Source organism: Saccopteryx leptura, chromosome 4 (assembly GCF_036850995.1).
Source record: "Saccopteryx leptura isolate mSacLep1 chromosome 4, mSacLep1_pri_phased_curated, whole genome shotgun sequence".
Taxonomy (NCBI): domain Eukaryota; kingdom Metazoa; phylum Chordata; class Mammalia; order Chiroptera; family Emballonuridae; genus Saccopteryx; species Saccopteryx leptura.
In genome coordinates this window covers 152,202,578-152,222,416 of record NC_089506.1, presented here as the reverse complement: position 1 = coordinate 152,222,416, position 19,839 = coordinate 152,202,578, and the positions used below count along the sequence as shown (strand labels likewise).

The window sequence follows — 19,839 nt, the reverse complement described above, 5'->3', positions numbered from 1 at the left end:
GAAGAGAGAGACAGAGAGGAAGGAGAGGGGGAGGGGTGGAGAAGCAGATGGGCGCTTCTCCTGTGTGCCCTGGCCAGGAATTGAACCCGGGACTTCTGCATGCCAGGCCGACGCTCTACCACTGAGCCAACCGGTCAGGGCCTGTTTTATTTTTTAAACTAAGGAGAGAGAAACTATAGTGCAATGTCACTTCAATTTTGAACTTAGCCTAACCAGGCAGTGGTGCAGTGGATAGAGCGTCGGACTGGGATGTGGAGGACCCAGGTTTGAGACCTGGAGGTCGCCAGTTTGAGTGTGGGCTCATCTGGTTTGAGTAAAGCTCACCTGCTTGGACCCAAGGTCGCTGTCTTGAGCAAGGGGTTACTCGGTCTGCTGTAGCCCCCAAGTCAAGGCACATATGAGAAAGCAATCAATGAACAACTAAGGTGTCGCAACGAAAAACTAATGATTGATGCTTCTCATCTCTCTCTGTTCCTGTCTGTCCCTATCTATCCCTCTCTCTGTCTCTGTAAAAAAAAAAAATTGAACTTAGATATAGAATCAAGTATTACACAATAAATTTTATTACAAAAATGCAAGAGTGTTTTTCTGTATTGGGAAATAGATTAACATAGAACATGAGAAGGCCAAAGAAGTAAACAAGTCCAAATCAAAAAACAATCAATATGGTAATTTAGACATTTATTGATGTCTGAAGGGCATTTGCTAAAATTAAATGTTCAGTCCTAATTAAAGCTAAGTAGGAATTGATGGAGACTTTTACATGATTAAAAAGATATCAAATTAACAGCCAACAGCAACAACCAAACATTTCCAGTATACTAAGGAACCAAATAAGCTTGCGCTTTACAGCAACTTTTTTTTTTTTTTTTCTGAAGCTGGAAACGGGGAGAGACAGTCAGACAGACTCCCGCATGCGCCCGACCGGGATCCACCCGGTGTGCCCACCAGGGGGCAATGCTTTGCCCCTCCGGGGCGTCGCTCTGTTGCGACCAGAGCCACTCCAGCGCCTGGGGCAGAGGCCAAGGAGCCATCCCCAGCGCCCGGGCCATCCTTGCTCCAATGGAGCCTTGGCTGTGGGAGGGGAAGAGAGAGACAGAGAGGAAGGAGGGGAAGAGGGTGGAGAAGCAAATGGGCGCTTCTCCTATGTGCCCTGGCCGGGAATCGAACCCGGGTCCCCCACACGCCAGGCCGACGCTCTACCGCTGAGCCAACCGGCCAGGGCCACAGCAACTTTTATTTAACAAAGTTATGGAAGCTCTGGGCAGGCCTTAAGAAAAAAGTAATGAGGTATTAAATCAGAAAGCCAGAAATAAAATTGTGATAATTTGTTAACATAATTGAGTACCTTGAAAAACAAAGACTCAACAACAACAAAACACTAAGACTAGTTAGATGGGTGCATGGGGGGAAGACACTGGAGCCCCATGGGATGAGTGAACTTTGACCTTGTCAGGATGCTCTATGCCCTGGTGAACCTTCTTCTCTTGATAAACTGGCTCCCAGAAACAAATAATCAAACAACAAACTTTTAATCTTACCCAATTCCGAAGAATTTCCACTTTGTTCTGCCTGAACAACTTAGAAGAGCTGTGCTTTTTTTTCACATAAGACATGTGACAAAGTGGGGTGCAGAAGACTTCCACTGGCTCTTTTACTCTAACCACTAACTGCATGAGATGGGCAGAGACTTCTCAGGCAGAACAGAACAAGAAGCAGATGGAGGCCATGCAATAGTGGGGTGAGTGGGCAGCTCCCTGCAGGTAGCTCAGCTTCACGGGGATGATGGGCGAACTGAAGAGAAAAGCAGAGGCCGGGGTAGGAATGGCCTCCTGCATCCAGACCAATGGTCTTGTATATTATTTTGTAAGGGATATAACCCATTGCAGGGATGTAACATCAACTCACACTTATGTTGGAACTTGAATAGTAATAGCTACCATAGGAAATTCTTTTGCTTATAATCTTTGAAGGAAACCCAGAGAAGAAGAAAACAATGGCAACAGTAGGATCAGTGGCAGACATGATAGGTGGGGGTGTTGGAAGAGAGGAGGCACTCATTAAATATTTGTTAATTGAACTGACAGTATTCGTGGTGTGTTCACATTAGCTGTCATATTTAAAGAAAAAGAAAAGAGTTCTTTTGAACAGTTACCATCTGACTGGGCATTTTGATAAGCTGTAATGATCTTCAGGCAGTGACACATAATATAAGAGTTCCATCTATTTTCAGTTACCTTCATATCCAAGTTCTTAGAAAAAGTTTCTACGGAAGACATGAGCTCTTGAATCATTTTTTCAATTTGCCGGTACTCATGGATGATGAAATGAATGTCTCCAGAAAGCTTCACAATGCTGGCATCACATCTAGTGGCAAGATGGAAATTGGTGAGGTCAATAGGCTCATGACATTTTTAATGCTGTACTCGATTCTGTGCATTCATTTGGTGGTGAGTTCTTAGAATAATGAGTTGGTAGATGTAGGAGCATATACAGGACTCTCCTTCAGTTTCATTTTCCTCTTCTCTTTATGATAGGAGAGAAACTAGGTTGACCCAAACTAGAGAACTGAGTTGGACTGGGTGAAGACATTGGGAAAACTGGGGGAAATTTTAGATTTTCAGCCTAATGTGTTAACTCAATTATAGGGGTTCCAACAGGTTTTGATGTTTTGAGAATATTCCCCGCTGCCTGTGGTTAGACAACATTGAACATTTTTCTTCTTCTATATCACACTCTGAGTTTCCCTTTCATCCCATTAACTTCTTTCCTTGGTTCCCAGATTCTTAGTTCTCCTTTGGCTGTAAGAAGTGTCCAGGCCCACCTAAATCTTTTAACCCATTTTCAAAACACAATTTCCCTCCTTTTAGCCTCAAAATTTCTGCTCCTTGAGTGGACTCAGTCAAAGTTGTCTTATATTAGGACAAAAACAGTTCACACTAACATGAGAATGATGCTTGGGCCCAGAAAGTTGCATCTGGTACCTTAAGGAGGGAACTCTAGTAAAATGAGATTGGACTTGAAGATGAACTATTATATCTTCCCAGCGTGTCAGGGAGCCCAACCCACTCCCACCATTCATGGCTCCTCAGGAGAGAGCAGCTTGCATGCTGCATTGCCCTCAGTCTCAGTGCGCTCATGTGTGCATGAAAGATAGTGTGGACAGTGCTAACTGGATGGTGAGTTTTGTAAAGAAGTTATCAGAGATCACTTGGAAGCTTGTCATTTGAAAAAGTAACTGTTTTGACTATTATAAAATAATGTGTATTAGGAACTCATTTTCATGTTATGTTATATGCTATAAATATTGTTTGTTTTATGACTTAATATTTTTTATAATCCAGAAATTTTATTTTCTTAAGATTTCTGATGCCAATGTTGAGCCAAAGGTGAGATGGTAATTTTGCCTGAGCAATCCCTTGAAGGATGACAAGGGAACTTTGTTTGGGGGGTGAGACGACTAGTGTGTGTGTGGGGGAAATTAGGAATTAATATGATTAAAAAGGAAGTGGATGGTATGCACCAAAGTCATAGGCAAGAGCCATTCCGCACATTTGTATATGTAAAATGTTATTGTCAGAACAACCTCTTTTATTGGTTAATTAGACGATTCTTATGTGAGTCCACGTTAAAATCCCCAGAGATTACATGGACGTGGTTGCTGCCACCAATCCCTGACCTCTTCTCTCAACCTCCACCTTGACCTCTCCTCCTGGGACAGCTAGTCTGTGCATTGTAGGCTCACAGTTAAGAATTTGGTCTACGGTGTCAGACAGACTAGACTTTGAACACTGCTTGTCCTTCTTCCTAGGTTTGTAACATGGCACAAGTTTCTTAACCTCAATGAAGGGGTGATGGTGCCGAAGTCACTGCATATAAACGCACAATTTGTCCAGCACACAATTACAGCAGTGGCTGGACACAGGTGACAATGTGAACAGTGTCCCTGGAGTGCTTCATGCTCCTCCCTCAAAACCATAAGTAGCTGTCCTGAATAATGTTACTTCGTAGAGTGATTTAGAGATGAAAGGAGATGATAAATGCAGAGCGTTTAGCCTGTACCTGGCAGAGAAGAAGCACCAACACAAGATCAGCAGTTACGATTTATGTATTCAACTTGGGAGTTCCTCCCTATTCATTTTTACCCCCCCAACCTAGCCAGCCTCACCCTACACGCTGTAGTTAAGGATCAGTGATTTTTAAAGCTTGCACTCTATATTTCAAAAGAACTTTTCTGTCTACTTCTTTGGAGTAATTTTATTGTTTCTTTCAAGTTAGCACCTGTTAATTTTTAAAATTTTTCGTATAATACAAAAAAGAACAAAGAGGAGAGTTATCATTATCCTAAGTTCCCACTTTTCAGAAATAATCATTATTAATATTTGGTTATTCCATCCATATATATGTATAACACACACATAAATATACACATACATATAATATAATGTGTATATATTTGCAGACACCAGTTGGAGATAGAAATACTATAATCAAATAATTTTAGAACATTATATTATTATATATGCAATTTTAATTAAAAATGTGATATTGAATATTAATTTAATTTAACCTAAGGAAAAGTAACTATAGTAAAAAATAAAACATTGCTGAAATTAGGATATACATATTTTGTTCACTGCAAGTTATTTGTTTCTAAAAAAATGAGTTATAAAAAACTATCACAGATTGAAATCAGGTTTTTTGCACCTTTTTACATTTTTACATTTCAACTTTAGATATTATTTATTGACCACATGCAAAAAATTAAAATAAATAAGTTTATACACTTGTTTTTTCAAAAGTTTTTATTCATCTTCTGCTATTTTTAAAATGTCGAGTTATATGACATTTACACTGTGTTCCCTAACTAGATTTCCCACTATTGTTTAATCTTCATTCTACATTTAGATTCTGTGTTTGTTGACAGTCCTTTTAAATTGTGATATATTTCCTGAAATCTTCATGGATTTATTCCTCGGTTGGCCAGATTTTGCCATCCAAAGTTTAAAAGAAGTCCTTGGGAGTGTTGGAATGTTTAAGTTCTTGAGTGCTTGAGAATGCCTGTCTGTTCTCTTATACATGCTTGAAAGGTAACTTGGCAAGTTCACATTACTGGGTCATTTTTTTTTTATTGTTCAGAACAAGAACGATACTGCTCCATTCTTTCCTGGCACTGGTTAAGGTGCAGAAATCAGAGGTCACTACTTTATTCCTTGTTTTGTGTGATCTGTTTTGTCTACCCAGATAGCTAATGAGTCTTTTTTTTTCTTGATGTTCAGTAACTTGAACCAGGATATCTTGGTTGAATTGTTCTTATATTAATTTTGCTGGGATTACAGTTTTTCCTTTTGAGTTACAAATTCAAATCTCCTGTATCCATCCGTGAGTGGTTTTCTTCTGAAGGGTTTGCTCTGCTGCTTCGGAGCTCCTCTAAGGTCTGCTCTGAGGAAGGCTCCCTGGTCTGCCATATACATCATTCGTCTATCAGCATTTTTGTATTGGAAAGCATTTTCTTCTTGTTTTGAATGGTTTCATTATGCCTTATTTTTTTTAAAAAATAACTCTGTTACCTTTAGTTGTATTTATTCTCTGGGGGGGGGGGGCTTCTAAAGTAGATTTAATCTAGTATTTTAATTTTTTCTTTCACCTTATCCCTGAGCAATTTGTTTACCTATCTCCTTTCCTTATCTGATAATCTCTTTTTGGGTGAATTTTTATCTCACATTTTATCAAAGTAAAATATACCTATAGTTTGAAAGTCAATAACTAAACGGCTAATAATTAATGTAGTGGCCCCTCGCTCTCCCTCTGGATTCCTTTCCCTAGAGGGGAGTGCCTGCCGATGCTCATAGTTTCAGAGGTTCCTGTTAGGACAACTCCCAAGCCTTGGAAGAATTCTGTGCTGTAAAACTAAAGCGTTTCTAGCCCATCTCACAGCTTTAAAATTGGTTTTATAACATCTGTAAATCAGTGTCCACATATCCATCTGTTTTCTAGGTTCCCAGATTTTGGTGCTGATATCCCTGGTTTTTGTGGGTTAATGTTTTAAAAAGAAAATCTTTTTACTATAGATTTAGTGGGGTTTTTGAAATAAGCAAAATTAAATGTAACTGTTCAATCTGCAGTCTTTAATGTTTCTTTTGCTCTTAATTTCTTTGAAACCAGAAGAACCTTTGATTTTGAACTTCTCCTGGGTTTTTCTAGGTAAGTCTAGGTAATTCCTCTCAAAAGGTACATTCATCAGCCTTATGTTTTTATCAATGTTTATCTATCTATCTATCTATCTACTCATCTATCTATTGATGATGAAGGCGGTGGTGATTTTTTTTTTTTTTTGTCAAATAACTAATGGACTCATATGAAAACATTTTATTTTACGGATGGGAGATGTAGCATCCACTGGGTACGAGAATAATCGTCGGAGACTTTCAGGAGTTTAGATGTTACTTTATTGGCCAGTTTAACCTGCACAGGGGTGAATTCCCAGGTGTCCGGAGACACCGTGCTCACAAGGAGCTGCAAACGGAAGCCGCACCTGGAGCTTACAGCCAGGTCCTTATATATCCTAAGTGAGCAAGCATATACAGAAGCAGATGTGGCAGTTTAGCTATTGGCTAGGGAGGTCGCACGCAGCATAGCAACAGGGGCCAGCATAGCAACAGGGGCCGGTTTTAGCTTAGTGGCGAATTTCAAACATAAACTTCTGATAAGGGTCTCTGACCTTCTTTGTTCTCAGCCTCACAGGGGCCATATCAGTACTCCCTGTTCCTTCAATAGTTACACTCTTGGCAGCCCCAGAATATCAGTACTCCCTGAATCTAACAGGAAACGGAGGCACCACCTTTAGAAATAAAACTTTCAAAGTCACACAGATTAGTGACAGGTGGTGGTGATTTTTATACACAGGCTAAATATATCCTAACTACCATGCATAGTATTTTTTTTAAATGATTCTGGCTCCCTGCGGATTAGTGAGTATGTGTTTAGTGGACAGTAGATCATATCCTCTACTCGGGCTTGTCTGAGTAGAAATCTATTATTTCCTTAGGCAGGTGATGGAGGGGCACATCACCCATTTTCTTCTCAAACACCAGGTTGTGTATCTCATAGCAAATCACTAAGTCATAGATTCTCTGTTGTGACACTGTCGCCTCCTCTCCTTCCTCATCCTGTTGCACTTCAACAAGTTTCTCTCCGGTACGATTGGCAAGGAGGGAGGTTAATAGCATGCTTGCCCCGTGAGTGCCACTGCCCTAGCTTTCTGTGTTGCTGGCGTGAATCTCTAAAGCGACACCTCTTATCTCTCCTGGAACCCACCCAAGCTTGTAGGTAGTAGTACTCTGTTCAAATTATTTGGTGTACACGTTTCAGTATTATAACTCCTGTTTTGAAAGATATCATCATGTTTAAGATCCAAGGAGGACTCTATCAGTCACAGTGTTTGCTAAGTGTGGTTTGCTTGGGGTCATTGGTTGTGCCAACTTCCATATTATATTAAAGATGGAATTTTTGTTTTCTTTTTCTTTTTAACTAGCATTGAGACATCTCAAGTGAGAAGAGTGGAATAAGAGTATCTTTATTCTATCTTTTAGAGTAGGCCTTTGAAAAGTAGACCATCTCCATAATATCATTATTGTTTCTTCAAAGGAGATGACTTTTTATTTCAGTCATACATCAGCAGAATTTGTCATGTTTTAAATATGCAGATATGTCTTGGGTTCCCAAATAACTCAAGGTGGCAGAAGGTTGGCCTCCCCAGATGCTGCTACACAGTCTAAATCAGAGCCTCCCTGCAGTGCCTGGTACATGCTGGCCTTTCCCTTGTTCACAGTTAAGACTAACCTATGGAACAGAGGAGAGTTGGTGAGGGTGTCAGAGGTAGGCCGGACAGCTCTGAGAACCTATCTCATTGGAAGTACTTGCTTTTAAACTTCTACTTTATGGAGGTAGAATATACAGTGTAAAATTCAAAGCACATCATAATTATCAAATATTAAATTTGATTTATGAAGCAGTAAAATATTTGGTAAGAATTATGTTAAAATGCTCAACTTAATTTTACTGTGCCTAAATGCTAATTGAAATTAAGGTCAATATGTGTAGAAATACAGAATTAATCTGCCTCAGCTTGTCCGTAAGTCAACAGCCTGGCAAAAATACAGAAAAGAAATAGAAGAGGAAAGGTGAATTAAAGTAGTATGACTTTTAGCCAGATTCTGTTGCAGATTACCAAATAGAAGACATTTTCATTATAGACATTTCAATGAAAAATAAGACCTTGTCTTCAAATCACTAAGATTGAAGGGGAAGAAAAGTGAAAATTGGAGAGGCAGGGGAAGGAATGGGAGGTTTTTGATTCTTATTTTTCCCTCAGACACACCAAACAAACAGCTATATGTGGATTAATTCTCTCTGAACAAAAATATGGAAACTAGTGTAGACACTCCTGCATAAAGGACAAATAAAATATCTACATCGAAATGGACAGGAAAAGCTGAGACAATAATGCCATAAACTCTGTTCCAAGGCACAGTGCTTTACAATTGGGATGGAGGCCCCAAATCCCAACTTCAACATGAGGAGTGGAGAGTTTGAACCACACATCAAACACTCCAACTTCTGCAGCTGCCATCTGGAAGGCTGACTCCCAATTCACCTCCCTCTGAGAGCTGATGGGGCTCATGTGCAATCACAGAAAACAAAGAGGCGGTGCACTTCTATCTGCCAACAATAACATTTCAGAAAATGAACTCATAAAATCAATTCCTTTTACAATTGCAACAACAAAAAAATACCTAGAAATAAATTTAACAAAAAATATGAAGGACCTATATACTAAAAACTACAAAACATTATTGAAAGAAATTGAAAAAGACTCAATGAAATGGAAAAATATTCCATATTTATGGGTTGGAAGAATCAACATAGTTAAAATAGTCATATCATGGAAAGCAATTTACAAATTTAATGCAATCCCCATCAAAATCCCAATGTCATTTTTTAAATAGAACAAAATATCACCAGGTATGTATGGAACCATAAAATAATTCCAAATAGCCAAAAAAATCCTGAGGAAAAAGAATGAAGCTGGAGGTATTAACTACCTGACTTCAAATTATACTATAGAGCCATGATATTCAAACAGCATTGCATTGGCAGAATACAGACACACAGACCAATGGAACAGAATTTTCAGCCCAGAAATAAAACCATATATATATATATATATATATATATATATATATATATATATATGGAAAAATAATCTTCGACAAAGGAGTCAAAAACACACAATGGAGAAAAGAAAGCCTCTTCAATGAATGGTGCTGGGAAAATTGGAAAGCCACATGCAAAATAATGAAACTTGACTACAGTTAGCCTCCCTGTATAAAAATTAATTCAAAATGGACCAAAGACCTAGATATAAGATCTGAAACAATAAATTATACAGAAGAAAACATAGGTACTAAACTCATGGACCTTGGCCATAGAGAACAATTATAAATTTGACTCCAAAGGCAAGGAACTCAAGGCAAAAATAAATGAATGGGACTACATCAGACTAAAAAGCTTCTGCACAGCAAAACAAAAACAACAACAACAACAAAAAAACAACTGACAACAAAACAAATAAGCAGCCAACTAAATGGGAGATGATTTTTGCTAACAACAGCTCTGATAAGGGGTTAATATCCAAATTATATAAAGAACTCACAAAGCTCAGCAGTAAACAATCCAATTAAGAAATGGGGAAAGGACATGAACAGACACTTCTTCCAAGAAGACATACCAATGACCAACAGGTATATGAAAAGGATACTCATCTTCACTAACTAATTGAGAAATGCAAATCAAAACTGCAATGAGATACCACCTCACACCTGTTAGATTAGCTATTATCAACAAGATAGGTAATAGCAAGTGCTGGAGAGGCTGTGGAGAAAAAGGAACCCTCATTCACTGCTGGTGGGAATGCAAATATTAGTACAACCATTATGAAAGAAAGTATGGTGGTTCCTCAAAAAATTAAGAATAGAATTACCATATGACTCAACAATCCCTCTACTGGGTATCTACCCCCAAAACTCGAATACATTGGTACGTAAGGACACATGCACCCTCATGTTCATTGTAGCATTACTCACAGTGACCAAAACACAGAGACAACCAAATGTCCCTCGATAGAGGATTAGATAAAGAAGATGTTGTATATACATACAATGGAATAGTACTCAGCCATAAGAAATGATGACAAAGTGCCTTTTACAACAACATGGATGGACCTTGAGAACATTATACTGAGTGAAAGAAGTAAATCAGAAAAAGCTAAGAACTGTATGATTTCACACATAGGTGGGATATAAAACGGAAACTCATGGATGTAGATAAAAGTAAAGTGGTTACCAGGCGGAGGGAGGGATAGAAGAGGGGGAAGAGGACTTGAGTGAATGGGGAGGTGGAGGGGGTGGAGAGCAGGGTGTAAGGAGGGACAAATATAAGGTGATGGAAAATAATTTGACTTTGAGTGATGGGTATACAACAACAGTTCAAATGTTCAAATGCTATAGAAATGTTTTCTTGAAACCTATGTACTCATTGATCAATGACACCATTAAGTTTATTTTTCTAAATAAAATAAAAGTAAAAAATAATGGCCACTGGATTAAAAAACAGGCAAAGGACCTGAATTGACATTTGTCCAAAGACAACATGCAAATGGACAACAGGTACATGAATAAGATACTCAATATCACTAATCAGCAGAGAAATGAAAATCAAAACCTTAATGAGATATCACACCTGTTAGGATGGCTATCATCAAAAAAAATATGTGTTGGAGAGTATGTGGAACAAAGTGAGCCTTGTACACTGTTGACAGGAATGTAAATTGGTACAGCTGTTGTAGAAAACAGTATAGAGGTTCTTCAGAAAACTAAAAATAGATAACATCCAGCAATCACAAAGGAAATGAAGTCAGCATCTGGAGGAAATATCTGTACTCCTATGTTTATTGCAGCAATATTCACAATAGCCAAGCTATGGCAATAGTCTAAGTGTCTGTCGACAGATGAACAGATAAAGAATTTGTGATTGGTATATGTATGCACACACATATACACACAATATACATACCCAAAAATATTTTAAGCCTCAAAAAAGAAGGAGATATTACCTTATGAGACAACATATATTAACCTGAAGAGTGTTATCATAAGTAAAATATGCTAGACACAGAAAGACAAAAACTGCATAGTTTTACTTATATTGGGAATTTAAAGAAGCCAAATACATAGAAGCAGAGAGTAGTACATTGGTTATCAGGGGGAGGAGGTGGGGAAAATGGAAAGATGTAGATCAAAGGTACAAATTATGTAGGATAAGTCTGGAAACCTAATGTAAGCATGAATACTATAAATACTGTACTGAAGAATGGAAATGTTCTGAGAGTAAATTTCAGGGGCTTTATTCACAGAAAAAGGTAACTGTGCGAAGATATGTTAATTAGCTTGACTGTAGTAATCATTTTACAAGGTGTGTTACATCAAATCTTCAGGTTGTACACCTTAAATATATACAATTTTTATTTTAAAAAAGGAAAAACAAAAATGAATTGGAGCAGAGCAGAGAGTTGCATGTCTTCTTCTTGATATTATTTCATTCATCTTGGTCTCATTTAAATGTTATTTTGTCTTGTATATAAACAGGATTTATAAGAAAAAAATAATAAGTTTGTAAGTAGTTTTCAGAAAGAAATAAATTGTTGCAGTGTCATCAGTACACCACCCAACTGAAACATATTCCAAGTTTCATTCAGATGTTTTGTATTTATCTTTGCAAAAGCATGGCACATCTAAGTAGAGTATTGGTGTTTGTTTTATTATCTTGCTTTATAACTTACACTAATATTATAAAATTATTTCTATGTATCAAATATCATATATAATAAAGTAGAAGCTTATATTTTTTAGAAATATAAAAATACATTTATACATAATTGATTATATATGTATATGTGTATGCATGTGTGTCTATATATACATACAGATATTAACCTGTAGAGTCTGTTTACCTAACATCTGTGTGGTGTGTTACCTGCTCTGAACTTTCACGGCTAGTGCTTAGAGTAGGCTCTTGAAATTTCTTACCTTTTTTTGCTGTAATAGACTTCCTTTCATGTCTTCTTCCTGTATCCACCAATTCAGTTACTAGAGTGTCACTAAATATTGTATGTCATCCATTTACTTCTCAGGGTTATTTATAGCCTTCTACATAAAGTTCAAACTCTCGGCCTTGGCCTTTGAGACCCCTCATCGTTCAACTCGGGACCACTCCTCCCGATCTCCCAATCTCCCTCTTTCCTCATATGCAAATCCCAAAATATCAGAACTAAGGTACTCTTCTCACAGATAGACCCTGAACATGTCACAATAATCATCCTGAGTTCCTTTGAACATGTTATTCCTTTATGTGAACTTGAAGTACCTTTTCCACTCTTCTTTGTCTAGCTAACTGCTACATATATCATTCAAAACTCATGTCATCTCCTCCAGGAAGCGTCCTTTATGCCCCAATCTGATTTGCATATAGCACCTAGCCTTTTATTATAGTGCAGGGGTTGGGAACCTTTTTGGCTGAGAAAGCCATGAACGCCACATATTTTAAAATGTAATTCCGTGATAGCCATATAATATGTCTAACACTAAATACAAGTAAATGTGTGCATTTTATGTAAGACCAACACTTTTTTTTTTTTTTTTAAATAAATTTTTATTAATGGTAATGGGATGACATTAATAAATCAGGGTACATATATTCAAAGAAAACATGTCTAGGTTATTTTGTCATTAAATTATGTTGCATACCCCTCGCCCAAAGTCAGATTGTCCTTCGCCACCCTCTATCTAGTTCTCTGTGCCCCTCCCCCTCCCCCTAACTCTCCCCCTGTCCTCCCTCCCCCCACCCCTGGTAACCACCACACTCTTGTCCATGTCTCTTAGTCTCATTTTTATGTTCCACCAATGTATGGAATCATGTAGTTCTTGTTTTTTTCTGATTTACTTATTTCACTCCTTATAATGTTATCAAGATCCCACCATTTTGCTGTAAATGATCTGATGTCATCGTTTCTTATGGCTGAGTAGTATTCCATAGTGTATATGTGCCACATCTTCTTTATCCAGTCTTCTATTGAAGGGCTTTTTGGTTGTTTCCATGTCTTGGCCACTGTGAACAGTGCTGCAATGAACATGGGGCTACATGTGTCTTCACGTATCAATGTTTCTGAGGTTTTGGGGTATATACCCAGTAGAGGGATTGCTGGGTCATAAGGTAGTTCTATTTGCAGTTTTTTGAGGAACCACCATACTTTCCTCCATAATGGTTGTACTACTTTACAGTCCCACCAACAGTGAATGAGGGTTCCTTTTTCTCCACAGCCTCTCCAACATTTGCTATTACCCGTCTTGTTGATCATAGCTAATCTAACAGGGGTGAGGTGGTATCTCATTGTAGTTTTGATTTGCATTTCCCTAATAACTAATGAAGCTGAGCATTTTTTCATATATCTGTTGGCCATTTGTATCTCTTCCTGGGAGAAGTGTCTATTCATGTCTTCTTCCCATTTTTTTATTGGATTGTTTGTTTGTTTGTTGTTGAGTTTTATGAGTTCTTTGTAAATTTTGGAAATTAGGCCCTTATCTGAGCTGTTGTTTGAAAATATCATTTCCCATTTAGTTGGCTGTCTGTTTATTTTTATATCAGTTTCTCTTGCTGAGCAAAAACTTTTTATTCTGATGTAGTCCCATTCATTTATCTTTGCCTTCACTTCTCTTGCCATTGGAGTCAAGTTCATAAAATGTTCTTTAAAACCCAGGTCCATGAGTTTAGTACCTATGTCTTCTTCTATGTACTTTATTGTTTCAGGTCTTATATTTAGGTCTTTGATCCATTTTGAATTAATTTTAGTACACGGGGACAGGCTGTAGTCGAGTTTCATTCTTTTGCATGTGGCTTTCCAGTTTTCCCAACACCATTTGTTGAAGAGGCTTTCTTTTCTCCATTGTGTGTTGTTGGCCCCTTTATCAAAGATTATTTGACCATATATATGTGGTTTTATTTCTGGGCTTTCTATTCTGTTCCATTGGTCTGAGTGTCTATTTTTCTGCCAATACCATGCTGTTTTGATTATTGTGGCCCTATAATATAGTTTAAAGTCAGGTATTGTAATGCCCCCAGCTTCATTCTTTTTCTTTAGGATTGTTTTGGCTATTCGGGGTTTTTTATAGTTCCATATAAATCTGATGATTTTTTGTTCCATTTCTTTAAAAAATCTCATAGGAATTTTGATGGGAATTGCATTAAATTTGTATATTGCTTTGGGTAATATGGCCATTTTGATTATATTTATTCTTCCTATCCAAGAACAAGGAATATTTTTCCATCTCATTGTATCTTTTTCGATTTCCCTTAACAATGCTTTGTAATTTTCATTATATAGGTCCTTTACATTCTTTGTTATGTTTATTCCTAGGTATTTTATTTTTTTTGTTGCAATCGTGAAGGGGATTATTTTTTTGAGTTCGTTTTCTAATATTTCATTGTTGGCATAGAGAAAGGCTATGGACTTCTGTATGTTAATTTTGTATCCTGCGACCTTACTGTATTGGTTTATTGTTTCTAATAATCTTTTTGTGGAGTCCTTCGGGTTTTCGATGTATAGGATCATATCATCAGCAAAAAGTGATACCTTTACTTCTTCTTTTCCAATATGGATGCCTTTTATTTCTTTGGTAAGACCAACACTTTTAAAGTACAATAAATCTCTGAATTCTTTTGAATAACGTTGTTATGTTGTTGCTAACCAATGATGAATAAAGTACTTCTTACCATTAATGCGACTTCTGGTGCTGCATGGTTTTGCTGATGGCTTTGTAGTCTGGTTGATATGTGCTGAGGTTAAGCTTCATGCAGGTGTTGAGACTTCCATCCATTAAACGTGATTGTAGGTTGGTCTTAACGTTCTATAGAAGTGAGAAAGACTGCTCACATGCATACATAGAGCCAAACATTGTCAGTATAGCAATACTCACATGCTGCAGTGTGTGGTATGTGACAGGAAGCGCATTCCAAGTTTTGACAATTAGCTGGTCCACGGGTTGAAGTTTTTTCATTTCTCCCCACTTGTGTTTGCTCGCCAACTCTGCTTGCTGTCGTGCAAGTCTTTCCAAATTTTCATTCAGTGACTTGAACTTATTCACCCACATGTCTGAGGCCTTCAGGTCAGCAGCTTGTAGCTCAAAATCTCTGATGGAGACATCGGGGATGTAACTCAGGTCGGCGCTGTCCACTGCACACTCGTGTGGATGGGTGATGAACTTGAAAAGATGAGTGAGCTCACGAAATTCTCCAAAGTGCGCTTTGAATGACTGCAGGAGATTAGATGTGAAGCCCACTAGCTGCTGGAGATCAAGATGTTGAGCAGGGTCACTTGCTGTGCATGCATCTTTAAACTCTCCCAGTTTTTCAAAGTGTAGTAAACGACCTGTTTCAATGTCGGTGATGAAGAGTTCCAGCCTGTTTTCAAATGCAAACACTGCTTGTTGAAAGGATAAGACTGTATTTCCAACTCCTTGCATTTTCACATTGAGCTGGTTCAGATGTTCGTCATGTCTACGAGATAGTAGAACTTCAGGAGCCACTCAGTGTTAGCTAACTCAGGATGCTCGATGTTTATCATTTCAAGAAAAGTCCGGATTTTGCTCAGACAAGCCGCGAAATGGCTGAGCACCTTCCTCTTGACAACCAATGCACATTGCTGTGCAGAAGCAGACCAGGATAATTATTCCCAACTTCATCCAGCAGTGTTTTAAACTGGTGATCATTTAAAGCTTGGGCGACAATAAAGTTGACCACCCGAATGACCACCGACATCACCTCACCAAGCTGCTCGCCACACATCTGAGCACAAAGCACCTCCTGATGTAGGATGCAGTAAAAACTTAGGATGGGTCTCTTTTCATGTTCATGAAGAAGCGCTAATAATCCTCTGTTTTTCCCCACCATGCACAGAGCACCATCAGTACACACTGAAATAAGTTTATCCATCGGTAGATTTTTTTCTTTAACGAACTCAGTGAAAGACTTGAATAAATGCTCCCCTCTTGACTCTTTCATAGGCAAAACAGCAAGACTTCCCTCACATAGTGTGTCACCGACAGCATACCTTGCAATCACGCTGAACTGGGATAAATGGCTTACGTCTGTTGACTCATCCAAAGCGAGAGAAAAGAATGGTGCTGCATTTATGTCCTTCACTTGTGTTGCCTCAATTTGATTTGCTATCATGATGGTATGATCATGAACAATTCTTGCCGACAGAGGCATGTCTTTTATTCATTTAATTATCTGTCTTTATCCGAAAAGTCATCAAAAAGTTCATTGGCAACATCAAGCATGAATATTTTGGCATACTCCCCATCTGTGAATGGCTTTCCATTTTTCACAATTGCTAAAGCACCAGCAAAGCTAGCCTAATTCCAGTCACCTTGTTGGGTCCAAACACGGAGTTGCTGCTGACTAGCTTGCAATCTGCACAGTAGCTCTTGACATGCTTTCTTCCTGCTGTCCCCCGCTGGATATTTCAATGGAAATGTAGTATGGCATGTGTCGAAGTGCCACTTTATATTTGACTGTTTCATTGATGCAATTTTATCATTGCATATTAGACACACTGCAGAACCTGCTCTCTCCACAAAGGCGAATTCCTCTGTCCATTCCTGCTGAAAAGTATGATACTCCTCATCTTTTTTTCTTTTAGCCATCTTCTTCGTCAAAAGGGTTTCTGCAATTAGCTAGCTGACTACTTGATTAAAAGGAGGGAAGTTTACTTCCTGACCTCACAACAACCCGTGTACGTTACACATTATCCAATAAAAATTTGGTGTTGTCCTAGAGGACAGCTGTGATTGGCTCCAGCCACCCGCAACCATGAACATGAAAGGTAGGAAATGAATGGATTGTAATACATGCGAATGTTTTATATTTTTAACATTTTTTTTTATTAAAGATTTGTCTGCGAGCCAGATGCAGCCATCAAAAGAGCCACATCTGGCTCGTGAGCCATAGGTTCCCGACCCCTGTTATAGTGCTTCCCTCATTGCTTATATTTGTGGCTTTGTTTTTCCAGATAGACTGTAAACAGCTATAGGCAAGGGAACTGTGTTGCTGAATTTCTGAATCCTTGAGTACTGCCTGGCATATACGGTAAGTGCTTAATATATCTTTGTTGAATTAGATGGAGAAGTTTGTATTAGGTATTAATCACCTGACTTTTATTTGGGCATTAACACTGCAGAGTGATTAACAAGATGGCAGTAGGGCTAATCCAGGAGTGAGAAAATGGGTGCTGGCAGAGATGGAGAGGTGGGAAGGTGTTTGGTCAGCCACTCACGAGTCATCTGATATTTCTACCAGAGTGGTCCTGCCATTGTCAATGCCTACAGATGTTTACTGAACTGTGTACCATTACTTCTTTTGATTTAGAAATCTCATACATAAGATGTTATTCAAAATTTTATCCATTGGCCGTAAATCCCTTTTATATGTAATTCTTGTATATTTTAAATATTTAATCAGAATTTGACACCTCTGGGGATTTTGTATGTGGTTATGAGGGTGTGTCTTTGTATGGATGTTGGCATGTGGACAGTTGAGGGCTTTGGGGCTGCTAAAGACAAGACTCTTGTCATGTGTGGATTGAACTGGACATTCTATATAAGGGAGCTTTTATAGAAACCTTGGATCTCTCAGGTAGCATGAGGCTTCCGCATTCTATGACACACTTTTATAACTATCATCTCATCAGTTTAGCTTAATGTGAAGACAGTATCGTTTTTGGAACTTGTTTGGAACATTATGGAACTTACTTGCGAATGAGAATTCAGTGGCTGAGAACTGAGCGCTTACATTGGTTAATGTGCTGCCTCTCACCTGGCCACTCTTCCGCGGAGGTCTCCGACTCCTTGCAGGTGTTTGGTGCTTAGCTCCTGTACTGCAAAATTAGTTCCTGTGGCTGCCTGGTCTCGAACTCTTATTTGGTCTTCTAACATCTGTAATTTTGAGTTAAAATTCCCATTAATTCTTCTTTACACATGTTAAGAAACTATCATTTAAAGCAGAAGTTTAAAAATTAACTGCATTTCTTAGTTAGGCTGATAGTATAACTGAATGACAGAGTCAAAGTCAGAAAGCCGCTTTATCCCAGGGAGGCGGCAAGGGCTTGATTCCGGCCGATTGTCGCCAGGTGGGAATAATGGTTTCACAGGAGCCAAAGTCCAGATTTTATGTTCAATCTCTCAGTGTTTAAATATTGACATGTTATTTAAAATCTTTTCTTAGTCATGTCTTCATTATGTCTTGATGTTCTGAAATAGAGCTGACTGTCCTAGACTGCCAGGTTGGTTGTCCCATGAATGCTTCTTTTTCACTAATATTAATATTAACTTAATAATTGAAAAAATTTACTTGTTCATAGAAAAAAGTTATATATTACATGACATTCAAACAAATTACAATGTAAAGTCAGGACATATAAAAATATGGGGGTGAAGGAGTTAGGGGGAGGGGGGCAGGGGGTATAATGGGGACACAGGGGTGGGGGTGAGGGTATTATGTTGAGTGGGACACTTGAATCCATGTTAACACAATAAATTAAATTTAATTAAAAAATAATTTATATTTACCCAGAAAACAGTGAGAGTATGGGACTTTGGAAAATACAAATTTATGATGTTGAAAAACATTCAAGTTTAGTTAATATATATGACCAAAGCTTAAACTATGTTTAAATTTATGTTTATGAATTTTCTGAGGAAAAGAAGAATTTTTGTAGCAAATAAATTATAGAAATTTCAAATACCACTTATAGAATCATGCCCATTTGTGAACTGGAAGATCAAGAAAATTTAAGAGCAAATAAAGCTTTAATTGAAGACATAAAAGTGACAAAAACACTAGCTAGAATTTTGTTTGTTTTCATTTGTTTTTGTATGTATGTAGATATCTTAGTCTGGGTTGCTGTAACAAAATACCACAGACTGGGTAGCATATAAAACCAGAAATTTGTTTCTCATAGCTCTGGAGTCTGGAAGTTCAGGATCAGGGTGTCTGCACGGTCAGGGTCCAGTGAGCGTTCTCTTCTGAGTTGCAGATTGCCAGCTTCTTGCTATGTCTTCTTCTGGTGGAAGGGTGTAGGGAGCTCTGTGGAATGTCTCCTATGTGTGTAGTAATCTCATTCACAAAGATTTCACCCTCAAGACCTAAGCACGTCCCAGAGGCCTTCTTTATACCATCAGGTTGGGCATTAGGATTTCAACATATGAATTTGGGAGGGAGGGAAAATAAACATTTAGACCACAACGGTAGGTATTGTTATATTTTGTTTTGGTAAAAACCGTTGAAGAAAGGGATCTTGCACTATTAAGTACCAAAGAATTTTATAAAATAAGGATAAATAAATCAGTGTAGCTAAGTAGATGTGTATAGTTAAATTGATCAATGTAATGAAGACCTTGATAAACTAAGAAAGAAATATGCCAAATATAAGATTCAAAATTAATTGAGGAGGAATTTCACAAATGGTATTGGGCTCTCTGGTAACTTATTTAGAAAACAATCTATTTAGATCCTTAATTCATGTCATACATCAATGTAGATTTTAGAAAAAATAGATAATAAAGTTAAACCATAAAAATAACAGATAATAGAGGAGATCATTTTATCTTTGAATAAAAACATTTTGTATTCTTAAAAGTAATGAGAGAAATCACAAAACAAAATATT

General features: G+C 37.9%; 1 protein-coding gene across 1 annotated transcript in view; it reads right to left on the bottom strand.

Annotated features, from left to right (window-relative positions):
• Window positions 1-19,839, bottom strand: part of FAM81B (family with sequence similarity 81 member B) — a 71,845-nt gene that overhangs the window by 18,928 nt on the left and 33,078 nt on the right. The window contains exons 4-5 of the mRNA XM_066383772.1: window positions 17,989-18,107; window positions 2,238-2,367 (exon numbers count right to left, since the gene is read on the bottom strand). Coding sequence (XP_066239869.1) covers window positions 2,238-2,367; window positions 17,989-18,107 — 249 coding nt within the window. The remainder of the gene's footprint in view (window positions 1-2,237; window positions 2,368-17,988; window positions 18,108-19,839) is intronic.